The 13522-nt window shown below is 36.4% G+C and overlaps 1 protein-coding gene across 1 annotated transcript in view; it reads left to right on the forward strand.

The window, feature by feature from the left end:
• Nucleotides 1-11968, forward strand: part of LOC107671189 (protein ABHD16A-like) — a 12854-nt gene extending 886 nt beyond the window's left edge. The window contains exons 2-18 of the mRNA XM_016464075.1: nucleotides 612-668; nucleotides 797-863; nucleotides 4809-4895; nucleotides 5069-5154; nucleotides 5243-5316; nucleotides 5438-5545; nucleotides 5715-5829; nucleotides 7545-7646; nucleotides 7792-7855; nucleotides 7949-7998; nucleotides 8159-8282; nucleotides 8386-8490; nucleotides 8581-8644; nucleotides 8734-8790; nucleotides 10968-11030; nucleotides 11112-11188; nucleotides 11880-11968. Of these exons, the coding sequence (XP_016319561.1) occupies nucleotides 612-668; nucleotides 797-863; nucleotides 4809-4895; nucleotides 5069-5154; nucleotides 5243-5316; nucleotides 5438-5545; nucleotides 5715-5829; nucleotides 7545-7646; nucleotides 7792-7855; nucleotides 7949-7998; nucleotides 8159-8282; nucleotides 8386-8490; nucleotides 8581-8644; nucleotides 8734-8790; nucleotides 10968-11030; nucleotides 11112-11188; nucleotides 11880-11968 (1389 nt within the window). The remainder of the gene's footprint in view (nucleotides 1-611; nucleotides 669-796; nucleotides 864-4808; nucleotides 4896-5068; nucleotides 5155-5242; nucleotides 5317-5437; nucleotides 5546-5714; nucleotides 5830-7544; nucleotides 7647-7791; nucleotides 7856-7948; nucleotides 7999-8158; nucleotides 8283-8385; nucleotides 8491-8580; nucleotides 8645-8733; nucleotides 8791-10967; nucleotides 11031-11111; nucleotides 11189-11879) is intronic.
• Nucleotides 11969-13522: the final 1554 nt, after the last annotated feature.

Raw genomic sequence — 13522 nt, forward strand, 5'->3', positions numbered from 1 at the left:
AAATGTTTTATTAAAAATTGTAGTGGCTAAAACTAAATAGAGATTGACATATGTTTTGTAACCAATATTTATCGGAATGTTTTTATGTATATTTTTTTCTGTTTGATTACTTTTAGTTCTAATTAACTGATATTTCACTGTTGCAAATTTGTGGCAAAATAAATAGCATAATTATTAGACTACAACAGTAAAAACACAACATGGATTTTGAATATTTTGTATAATAAGAAGAATAACACCATCAATAATGATACTATTGCTAGTTGTTTTGGGATATAAATGAAACTAAACTAAATGGATATAATTTATTTTCATGTTTGTGTGATTCTTAAAATGCTTTCTTGCTGAATGAATGGCTTTTATGTGGAAAAAAATTATTTATACAAACCAACAAATTACTACAGTGAACTGATGAAGAGTAGATATGTGAGAATATTGGTACATTGTATCTATCAAACCTATTTTTTGGTCTGTATCTAATGCCAAGTGACCACAGATTTATTGTAACAATATCTGTTGTATTATTAAGTGTAGAAACTATGGTGGTCGCCATAGCAAACTTTAGTAAAGATACATCAAACTCAGAATTGCCATGTCTTTATCTTATGTAGGGCTGGAATTATCAGCCCAGAGGTTTGGAGAGGCACACAGATAGCATCCTCGGATGGGTATGTGATCACAGTCATGTTTTATTGCACCCTGCAGTTGGTGTAGTTACCAAATCAATCCTGTTAAAAAAAAAAGCCCAAATGTTTTGTAATGCGAAGTTTAATTACTGTCATGTGTTGTCCTTCAGGCCTCAGTGCTGTGGTCTCTGTCCTACTACAGTTCTCCATTGCTCCTCTGTTATCTCTACAGGAAAGGTAAAACACAAATACAGCATCATATAACCGCCAAAATATTTTTGTGCTAAAATTATAATTCTATTATCCAATACACCTAGTAATAAAAAGCGTTTTATTGAAACGCAAAGATTTTGAAGATAGATTTGCAATCTTACATTTTCGTCTCTTTTACCTGTACAAAGAATACAATCAAAATTAGAAAAAAGAGAGAGAAAGATAGAAGAAGAAAAAACATCACAAACCATCCCTTACAGACCTGTTTACATTAAATTATAAAGTATAATGAAGAAATATTAAAACATTACATTAACAAATGATGCATTAGTCCTATAGGGTTTCCATCAAGATAACAGAGAAAAGGGTGCCAGATTTTGTCAAACTGTTCAAATCTGCCCTTCAAACAGTATCTAATTACTTCCAAATGTAAAGTAGAAATCATCTCTCCAAATCTCTCCAATTTGACAGTAGGAGCCTCCTTTTTCTTCCAGAACAACAGTATTAACTTCTTGGCTGTAATTAAACTATATGCAAGCAGTTTGTGTTGTGCTCTTGATAATGGATGCATACGTTCAGAAAGTCCCAGAATGAAAAGTGCCCGATCCGACTGCATTTGCACCCTAAAAATCTCTGAAAGCACATCAAAAATTCCATTCCAGTAACTCTGTATCTTAGAGCAAAGAGGTGTCACAAAGTCACAAAGAGGTGAGACATTTTGGTAAATTCTATGTAGTTTCTTTTTTGAATAATGTAGTCTGTGAATGACCTTAAACTGAATAAGACAGTGTCTAGAATTAATAGAATGTTCGATAAGATCCTTTAAACTCGTCTGCCACGTTTCCTCAGAAATTCCCACTCCTAGTTCCTTCTCCCATTCTTCCTTAAGAAAATTTGTAGAGGGAGAAATAAAGGATTGTAGCAGATCATAAATTATCGATAATGCCTATTTACTTCCTTTACACTGATCAAGACACTTATCAATAATTGAGGGTGATGTATTATCCAATGAAGGTGTATGAGCACGTATATAATTCCTAATCTGTATAAATCTAAAAAAAAATGACTCTGGGGGAATTTAAATTTCTGTTGCAGTTGACTAAAGGATGCCAGAGCCCCATCAATTAAAAGGTCCCCATTTCTTCCCATTGCACAAAGGTCCCATCCAGCCTTGACAGGGTAAATGATGGATTCTTAGCGATAGGAGTTAGAAATGAAAGGGACTTTATCTTGAAGTGTTCTTTAATCTGTTTCCAGATACGAAGTATATTTCGAATTATGATATTACTGTTGGAGGTAGAATGATCCAGAGTTACAGGGGAGAGAATCACTGCTCCTGGATTGTAGGGATAACACTGATCACACTGATTTGTAGCCAGATTGGTGGAGCACTATGATTATCCAACCACACTGAAATTAGTCTTATGTAAGAAGCCCAGTAATAAAGACGGGAGTCCGGAAGTGCCAGACCTCCCTCCTGTTTAGGTTTACAGAGATGTGCCTTCTTAACTCTGATTTATTAAAAGCATTTTATACATGCACCAATACACTTTTATTTTCGTTCATCTTTCCATTTTGTTACTATGTAAATAATATACAAAATATTGTGCATTTCAACATGCAGATCTTGTTATTACATGAGCAGGTGTTGATTGGTTCAGTCTTAATGTTACGTTCAGCAGGTGTAATCATATCATGTGAGTCACAGGCTAATGCTCTCACAGCAGTGCTGTATGTATTTTTAGTCTGGTTCATATAAGAGGCTTCAGACCTGAGGAGCACTGATGTTCAGGTTGTGAATAAGCTGTGCTGTAGTTTAAACTGTAGTTTTAACTGAATGAGCTCTTTTACATCCTGACCAAGGTATGATCTTGTTTAGTTTGAGCATTCGAATAGCTGAATCAAAGATGTTGGGCTATTGTAATATTAAGTACTGAATGAGGCACATACAATGCAGTTCAAATACTGTATTTTAATGTTGAATCCATTATGTGTTTTGGTTGTACTGTAGTTCTTGATCTTATTGATGTTCTGGCATTAATGGAGTTTATTGTGGTTAGAGAGCATGTTGTTTTCTTATTGTCTTTGGCGGTCTCTTGCACAAAAGAGTCTGTGCCTTACAAAGATGTGGATAATGGCATTCTGCAATAATTGTGTAATTAAGTGACAATCAGGCACTGCTAACTGTATTTGATATCATTAGGTTACGTTAATAATAATTAAGTTACATAACAGATTAGATTAATTATTGACCACTGATAACAAGATAAAGGGTTTTTTTATGCACCACAAAAACTGATCAATGTATTATTTTAAATCAAAATCATATTCATCGATGACATTATTGAGAACAATAAAAAAAGTTGACCCCTAATGCCCAATGTTGTATTTTTGCAAAACATAAAAATGTTGTCATTTATGTCTGTTCAAAATTTCATTAAATGTGCCTTTTAGCATTACTAGTCATATATTAATAAAATAGAAAATAAAATATACAAATAATATTAGCAAGCGTTATGTGAAGTTTTTACACACACATAGTGAAAATTAGATATTATGTACTATTTTTTTATTATTATTATTTAGGTATTATAACGTCTGGCCATTCTTGTTGAGCCCTGAATAGTATTTATTAATTAATAATGTGAATAAACAAATTTCAGAAACGATTTGGCAGAAAATTATTAAACAGATCTATTCATCATCTATATGTCAACGACATATGGTTGTGCAATTCAAGGTAGTACACTGGCTCCATTGGTCGAAGGCTAGGTAATAATCTGAAATAATCTGAAAATCTCCTTTTATTGCTATATTTGGTGTTACAGCACAAAACATGCGCATAAGTAGCTATGCTTGTAAAATGTTGGCCTTTTGCACACTACTTTCCAGAAGATGAATACTGTTTAAATGGAAAGACCCCCTTCCCCCTACTTTCCTTCACTGGATTAAAGAGATCATGCAATATCTTAAACTGGAAAAAATAAAATACTCTCTTTGAGGGTCTACCGAGAAATTCTATGCAATCTGGCAACCGTTCTTGTCATTTGTGGAAAAATACAAGTAGGGTATACAATCCCAAAATATGTATCATTTTTTTGTGTTTTTTGTACAATGTAATTGATACTTTATGTCTGATGGGTAAAGGGTTGGGTTGGGGTATGTTGATGTTCTTTTTTGTTACATTATAAAATCTTAAAGGGGTCATATGATGTTGCTAAAAAGAACATTATTTTGTGTATTTGGTGTAATGAAATGTGTTTATGTGGTTTAAGGTACAGCCTCACACACGGCGGGCTAGATTGAGCAGAGGCCGGTGTGCTGAGTGAGCGATGGCCGGTGGGCTTGAGAACGGCGCGGCCGGCGGATTCGACGAAGGAGCGGCGGGCGGGCTTGCGGCAACCACATGTGACGACCCCGGGCTGGACTCCGCTTCGTCCACGGTGAAAGCCGATCCGGCGATCCACAGCGCGAAGTTGATGTATTTCCTCAGCGACCAGCACGGATCAGCTCCAGGCATGATGAAGCAGATATCGTCCTCTTTTGGAAGGCCAAACAAAGTAGTTTCGCTTTCATAACAAAACACACAGCACCTTCACGACATGGCGGCGGTGGCAACAACAATACTACAGCGAGAATAAAAGTTACGCCGCCTTTCTTTCTTTGCGTTATGCAAATCTTCCCACATCGTGACGTAGACGTGGGGGCGTGTTAGAACGAGGCGTTTTAGGTAGGTGTGGTTGACTCTTAACTTTTATGAAGAATATCTCTTTGGATTTGAGACTTTAGTCTTTGCAACTTTACAGATCTTCTTTATGCACCAAGAGCTTGTAACACTTCAAAGAGAAAGGAAAAATTAAAATCGCATCATATGACCCCTTTAAATAAGCAGACATTGTTAAAAAAAATAATGTGGTAAGGTACTGTTGGCTATCGATCTGAGATGGTTAATACTGACGTATGTTGTAGGGTACATCTGCAGCAGTAAGCTGGCTCCTCTCAGTCAGTATGTTGGCACAGCGCTGGTCTGTCTGCTAGGAGTGGCCTATCTGAGAGGTGACACGATATTTTACTTTTGTTGTATGTTTATTAGTAATGTTTGTCTGTTTAATTACTATACTTTTGTAGTTATTATTCATACTTTAAGTACATTCACTCTGTTCTAAATGAACACTTAAAACAAACATGATTTGTGTTTGTTTGTGTTTTTACCACTGGACTGTTGTTAGGTTGGGGACGCTGGAGAAACCCAGAGTACCTTGAGTTCATCACCATACTGGAGGAAACCAGGAGGAACAACACGCCTAGCAACAAGGTGAGACCGTAGCAGTGCCATAGGAACATTCCCATGGAGCTTTGCTTCGATGAGTCCATTAAAAGGATGTTGATTCTGTCCCATTCAGAAAAAACGTGCATGCTTTGACTTCGACTTCAAACACTGGCCTGTAGATTTCAGCTGGAAAGAAGTTAGTAGTCTGTGAGTATAGCTTGTTTCTCTCTTTCGCTCGGTCTTTCAGTTTTAGAGGAGTTTGCTTTAATTAGGAGTCAACTCTGAGATCTGTACGTTTGTGATGTTTTTGCATTTCCTCCGACTGCAGGAAGCTGTCTAAAGGTGGCGTGTCCCTGCTGAGGCCGGAGCCGAAACACAGAGGAGCAGCAGACAGTGTGCTAAATTCAGTTCGCACACTACCATGCCACATCTTAAGGTAATAAGTGTGTGATAATAGATTGACGTATTTGCAGTGATTTACCTTATTGTTAGGTTTGTAGAAATACATAGGTTTGGATTAGAGATCACCAATTAGCTCTCTTACATATACATGAGCAGTCATGCAACAACATAGGTTCTCATATATATGTGTGTGTTTTGTGTAGTTATCTGATAGTGCACTCATTCGGACGGAGGATGCTGTATCCGGGCTCAGTGGGTCTGTTGCAGAAGGCCATGAGACCCATGTTACAGCAGGGCCAGGCCAGACTTGTAGAAGAGGCAACACACACACACAACTACAAACCCATACTACAACACATTCAAAACACTTCTCGGGATAACGTATGTAGCTTCTCACATTTTACATTTTGGAACTCCCACGGTCAAGAAAAACCTAGAAATATCAGGGAATACAAAAATAATAAATTAGCAATTAAAAAATAATTAAAACCTAAAATTGAACAAAAAAATGGCTTAAGTTGGGTTTTTATGAGTGCAATCTTTGTTAAAGGATTTTTCCTTATTCAGTATTTGTTTTTGTTTTTTTTTGCAGAAAATGCCATAAACTGGCATTTCATATACTGTATAGGCTACAGATGTGCTTGTATTGTCCAAAAAATCAATTTGAGAGTTATTGCATTTTGCCTTAATTATAATCAGTCATCATTACACTTTGAAAAATATTACAAAAATTAGTTGAATCCCTGCTATATATATATTGAAAAATATAGAAAAATTAGTTGAATCCCTGTTTGAAATATATATATATATATATATATATATATATATATATATATATATATATACATTGATCGTTGCATGTTTCTCGACACTTTCAAGGTAAAAATGTCCAGTGAATGGCAATAAAAGCATGTTGAGTTTTATCTGAAATAACCGTGAATCTGGCTTCTGTTGTTGTATGTATCGCATTTGGAAATAATGTAGCACCCATAGTAAACCCAACCCTCAACCAAGCGATAGTGTGAACAGAAGCAAACGTGAGATAAAAATGCACTTGCTGAAGCACCCATGCAATTTTACCTTGCTTCGTTGAGCACTTTCATTGTGACTTGTGTTTGACGGGACTCATACCTGTGCATTTCACATCACAAGTGCAATGCTGTTCCTGGTGCGCTACTGAGCAAGACATAGACATAAATCTCTTATGCTCACCAAGGCTGCATTTATTTCATCAAAAATACACACACACACAAAAATAATAATACAAAGAGTATTACAATTTAAAATAACTACTTTTAATTAAATTTAATAACTAATTTACATTAAAACAGCTTTTATTTTAGATATTATAAATATATTATAAAAGACTTTACTGTCACTGTTGATCAGTTTAAAGGTCCCATATTGTCAAAACTGAAATTTCCTGGCTTTTTTCACGATAACTGAGGTTTATGGGCTATTTAACTACCATATAAGTTTCAAAACAGTCAGTCCACAGTAAAATGCACACAGCCTGCATAAAGTTCTATTTGAGGCTGTATTATGTCGATTCTGGCACCCAACATCACAACAAGATGATATTTTAAGCTCCTTATGTAGCCGAATCTGCGCTGGTTTGAATGGGCCGCCTCCAGTTTGCCCTTTGTTTTGCTGCCTCCAGCTAGCGCTGTGACGTCGGCTGACCCTAGTTACCTGTGGTTGGCCTGGCCATGTTTCACTCAGAAAACAACAGGCCAATCAGAAGAGAGACTCATGAATATTAATTAGACAGGCCGAAATTGACCTGTTCTCAGCAGAGCTCCTGAGAAAGGAGCTGTCAACATATATTGAGATGGTTTTTTGGTACTTATACCGCAAATATATATTCTTAAGGACATCAAAACCTAAAATAAAACTCCAGAAAGGTGTAAAATATGGGACCTTTAATACATTTTACTGAATAAAAGTTTATTTTATAAAACATCATACTGACTGAATTTTTGAACAATATATGCTGTATATAGAAATTCATTGATTGTGTGTGTTGTGTTCAGTTTGACGGTCAGCGGAACAAACTGGTGGCTTGTGATGGGAATGAGATTGACACCATGTTTGTCGACCGGAGGAAAGATGGGGGGCAAGCTGGAAAAACTCTGGTAAGAATGTGAATAGTGTGAAGTAAATGTGCCACTACAACAGAGCAGAAGAAACCATAACAGAAAAGCTTCAGGGAAAGAACATAGTATAATGAGATAGCATATTACCTCTAGCTTTCCATTGCTGATATAATTTGCATCACAGGTGATCTGCTGTGAAGGAAACGCAGGATTCTATGAGGTTGGCTGCATGAACACGCCACTAGAAGGTAAATGTGTGCGAGTCAGTGTGTGTCTGTGTTATATTTTCAACAATCATGCACTAGATGTATGTCAGACTGTTTCCTCACTTCTGTTTACAGGTGGATATTCAGTGTTGGGCTGGAATCACCCAGGGTTTGGTGGCAGTACAGTAAGTCAACATCACGCCATCTGTTCCTCACACTGACCTTGGCATAACAGCACACAATTAATGACACTAGAGACACAAGTAGTATTTGCATGTGTTTTATCTTAAATGTAAAATGGATGAAAACCTCAATGTACTTTTTTTCTCTCTTCTGCTCTTTCAGGGAGTTCCATTTCCTCAAAACGAGGCCAATGCGATGGACGTCATCATTCAGTTTGCTGTGCACAAACTGGGCTTCCAGTTGAGTGACATTATTGTGTACGCTTGGTCAATAGGGGGCTTTACAGGTAAACAATCTCACACCAGCCAATCACAGATCAGAAAACACTGATCCACAACAGAAAAAAATGATTCATTCGTTTGAATTCTTAATGTGCTGCTCTATTTTAGCGAGTTGGGCTGTGATGTCATACCCAGAGATCCGAGCTCTGGTTCTAGATGCCTCATTTGATGACCTTTTACCACTTGCACTAAAGGTCATGCCTGACAGCTGGAGTAAGTGTTTGATTCTTTTCATTTCTACTCAGTTCTCTTAAGAGTGACCCAAAAAATTAATGAATGAATGTGTTTGTTTCCATTCCTCAGGACCCTTGGTCACCCATACAGTGAGGCAGTACATGAACCTGAATAATGCTGAACAGCTCTGCAGGTTCGTCAGCTTTTTCATGATTTATTTAACAGTAAAAACATGAAGCTAACAGCATGAGCTCTATGTAAATACTTTGGCTTTGATTTCAGGTACCAGGGACCAGTGTTATTGATCAGAAGAACCAAAGATGAAATCATCACTACCACGTGAGTTCTCCAGGACACAAATAAACAGGGTTGGGGAGTAACGGAATACTTGTAACGGCCTTAAGTAATCAGGATACAAAAATCTAGTAACTGTTATCCGTTACAGTTACATCAAAAAACAAAGTATTCAGATTACAGTTACATTTTGTAAAAAGTGGGAATACTATCAGGATTGCATTTGTTTCATTTAAAATTAAATGAATGAGTTTTGTGACATGTAACACTATATTTAGCGCTACTTCATCATACAGTGGTTCCTGGTTCTGTTGGCACATGTTGACTCAGGTGAGCCGCCTGCTGGGGCGTGTGCAAATAACACCCGTCTACAATTATTCTCCTCAACCGCGGGATGAGACGCTACTACAGTAAATTACGATGCTTCCTGCTGGGAAAAACGTTTTCATGTCTGGAAATTTAAGTTATTTTGTCTTCAAAAAAGAGAAATAAAATAACATAGTTGTACAGTGTGAGCTATGCATAGACTCTTGCTTTAACAAAGGCTACTCAAACAACTTGAACATTTGTAGGTGCGACTAGCATGGAAATCATCATGTTAGCTCAAATTTAGTGTTTGTTAGTGATTTAAAATTCCATGGTGTGCATGACTGCAGTTGTGGGTAAGTTTTCTAGCGGAAAATGAGCTGGGAAATGTAGAAATTAACACGAGAGCCACACCCGGATCAGTCAATGAAATGAAGAAAGATCATAGCATTTCACATGCATTTCGACATCTAGGCTTATTTTAAAATATACTAATATGTATATGGTGTAAATTTTTTAATGTGTATAAATTATATTCATTAGGGGTGTGGCGAGACACTTATCCCTCTAGAGGAGACGAGACACGAGACTGGGTTCATGAGAACGAGACAAGACGAGATTTTTAGACCTTTTAAAGAAATCCTCAATGATGAAATATATAGGGAAAAATTGTCTTTTATTCAACTGAAAAACAAAATGCAAAAAATGTAGGTGCATTTTGAAATCAACTTGTACTTTATGAAATTAAACTTCTATTTTAATTAATTATATGCAGCAATAAACAACATGTAAACTAGAGCTGCACGATTCTGGATAAATTGAGAATCATGTTTTTTTATATATATAAATTGGAGATCACGATTCTGAAGAAAAAAAGATTAGAAAACTAAACAAAATAACAATGTACTAGTGGTTCTGACAAAATTACTTTTTACAAAAAAAAAAATTTAATTAAATGGAGGCAGTGTCTCAGTTCATAAAGACCTGTTTCACAATTAGTATCTCCTGAATGAATGATTCAGACAAATACTTTTTTTAAACGGGCAGTTGTCGCCACCTCCTGGCGGACCTACTGTAGAGAATAAGTGTTTATACCCAAACTATAAACTTTTATCCCAGAACTTATGTTGTTTAAAAGTCTGTAACACAGAAATAATGATGTGTGGTTGAAAGTATTGTTTGTGTTGCTCTTTTTGGATCAGCAGCAGCATGAATGATTCATTAACATGGGCAGCGACAAAACATGCTTCTCAGGCTCCACTGACGCTCGCGATCTAATAGACATAGCTGAATCGTTGTCATTCAGGAATAAGATTGCGTGGGTGTCTGAATCGAGATCGCGATCTTTAAACAATTAATCGTGCAGCTCTAATGTAAACAGTGCAAATTGTTTTGCGAGGATATCGTCACGTTCTCGCGAGACACATCGGATCTCGTACCACGAGATCTCGTCACATCCCTAATATTCATTTTTACTTGTACATGTTAAAGAAATAAAAATTAAACTGTATAGCCACTAGATGTCTGCATAGCGTTTTATATAAAAATATATATGGGCTGTAATATCTAGGTGGTGAAACAAGACACAATTTTTAATAGTTTCAAATAGTTTTACTATAGTTTTTATTAGTTTTAATTTTAAAGTCATAGTTGAATAACAATACTTAGATATTGCTTTTTGACTTTATTTACATATGTAAATTTAAGTAATCCAAAAGTAATCAGATTACATTACTTTTATATTGTGCTACTTGGATTACGTTACTGAATACTTTTTTAATTAAGTAATTTGTAACTGTATTGGAATACATTTTAAAAGTAACCCTCCCAACCCTGCAAATAAATACATTCATGCTTGAGGAGGCAAACGTGAATTGTTGTTGATCTTGACATGGCTGTATTATGTTTTGACACAGGGGTCCAGAGGATATCATGTCTAACAGAGGGAATGACCTTTTGCTCAAACTACTCCAGTACAGGTCAGACGCGATTCACACAGACTACTTAATCTGGTTCCGCTCAGTCAATTGGTTTCATCTCTCTTTCTTTGTGTCTCTCAGGTATCCTAAAGTCATGACAGAGGATGCTATCAGGGCAGTCAGGCAGTGGCTCGCAGCAGGGACACAGACTGAAGAAGGTATGCTTTTATAGTTAATTCATTTTAATTATTATTTTTCATTTTTAATTCATTTTAATTATTATATTTGAAATTGGCATTGGTCAGTAGTGGAATTTAAAAATATTATTTATTAATATTAATGAATTTTTCTCTTGATCAATATAGAACTGTAACATGTAACACCCTGGTTTATAGTTTTAGTGTATTTTTATGTATTTTAACAGGGATTTTCAAATTGGGTTCCAAGGAGTGGAAAAGTTTAGAGAAAAGTGTAAAAATGAACAAGTAATATCAGTTCTAATGTACGGAATTATGACAATATGGTTTCATTTTGCTTTGTACAGATTCATGAGATTAATCTCAATTATTTTATTCAGTTGACAGCCATATTTTTTTTCATGTTTATATGTCTAACATTAATGGTTAATGGTGGAAGTATTTCCCAGATAATTCAAGATACTTTTTCATTCTGTACATAAAAAATATAGCTGCCTTTCATATTTTTTTGGAAGGGGATAATCATTTGGGCATCAGAAAGTTTGAAAACCCCTGGATTAGAATATTGGCCATAGCAATGGTTATGAACACTTAATATGAATAGAATTATGACAATTTCTAGATGGGTTTGTTCTCTGTTTTCTCTGTTTGATTTGGCTTTTATTAAGCAGAATGTTTTTAAAAGTGAGTCGTTTTTTCCTCTGTTCTTCAGAATCTGTGTACACGGGCTATGAGGTGGATGATGATTGGTGCTTGTCTGTGCTGCAGTCCTATCAGAATGTTTATAGGTCATTAATCTAACAGGACATTCCTCTCTCTCAGGCACGAAAGTATATGCGAAACTTTGAGACGACACACTGCACTCCACTCCCTATTTCTGAGTTCAGGCCTCCCTGGGAACTGTAGAGAGCCAAGGGGACTAACAGGAAGACAGTGCTGGAGGACAGAGGTCAAAGGCAATCATACCGGTACATTAGAGTCAGTTGTGTGGGGCGGCAGGGAGGCAATCAGAATTAGTTGTTCGTTTAAATGTGACAGGGTTACTCGTTTATGTTTGTTCACATGGTTTGATAGAGACATTTTAAATTATTGGTTGTGCTCTGCCTCCGTCGCAGTGAGTATTTAACATGAAAATGAAGATTGGAAATGTGTTGCTGCTCAGGTTTGTTGTCACTGTTGTGACGTTTGTTTCTTTTGAGAGACTCTCAGTGACGGGACTCAAAGATCTCTTTGCCTCTTTCTCAGTCTGTATTCATTTTTATCCTCTATTTTGTGGAGCACTGTAATTATGAACAAATTGTATCGTAAAATAGTGTTCTGAATGTTTTATTACATATGAATATTAAATAAAACCAGGGGATACTCTTTTTTTTTGTGTGGTTGGGTTCCTCTAAGTCTTCATGTCATTATTTGTAGTTGACATAATAAAAGTTTCTTATTTGAAAGCTCAATTGAAATGGTATAGGTGTTTCTTGAAAATGTGAACAAGCATTGCGGATATACTGTATACATTTATGTTAATAATGTTAACTTTATAAACACATACAGTGGGTATAGAAAATAATCTTAACTCAACTTATAACATCCAAGTGAAAGATATTACACCAACATATCAGAAAAACCAGAATCACCCCCTTGTGTCAGTATTTTGTTGAACCAGCTTTTGCTTTAATTACAGTCTTTAATCTGTTGGAATTTGTCTCTGTCTCTACTAACTTTGCACATCTAGACTTTGCAATATTTGCCCACTCTTCTTTGCAGAACTGCTCAAGTTCAGTTTAATTAGATGATGACCGTTTGTGGACTGCAGTCTTCAAGTCATTCCACAGATTCAATGGAGTGTAAGTCTGGGCTCTGACTAGGCCATGCAAGGACATTCACCTTTTTCTCCTTCAACCACTGTGTGCTCAGTTTTGCTGTGGGCTTTGGCTCATTTTCATGTTGGAAGGTAAACCTTCTTCCCATTGACAACTTTCTGGCAGAGGGCAGCAGATTTTCCTAAAAAATTTGATGGTATTTTGCCCCATCCATTTTTCCTTCTATCCTGACAAGTGCTCCAGTCCCTGCTGCAGAGAAACTCCCCCATTGCAGGATATTACCACCTCCATGCTTTACTGGAGGAATGCTGTTATTTGGATGATGAGCTGTATTGGATTTCCGCCAGACATATCGTTTGGTGTTCAGGCCAAATAACTCAATTTTAGTCTCATCTGCCTCACAATCTTCAAGGTGCGTTTTGGCAAAGCTCAGTTGTGACTGCATGTGGCCTTTCTTGAGGAGTGGCTTTTTTCTTGCAACCTTCCCATACAAGCCACATTTGTGGAGAATTTGTGATATTGTTGTCACATGCACACA

The sequence above is a fragment of the Sinocyclocheilus anshuiensis genome, unplaced genomic scaffold (genome assembly GCF_001515605.1).
Source record: "Sinocyclocheilus anshuiensis isolate Anshui unplaced genomic scaffold, SAMN03320099.WGS_v1.1 scaffold1286, whole genome shotgun sequence".
NCBI classification, from domain to species: domain Eukaryota; kingdom Metazoa; phylum Chordata; class Actinopteri; order Cypriniformes; family Cyprinidae; genus Sinocyclocheilus; species Sinocyclocheilus anshuiensis.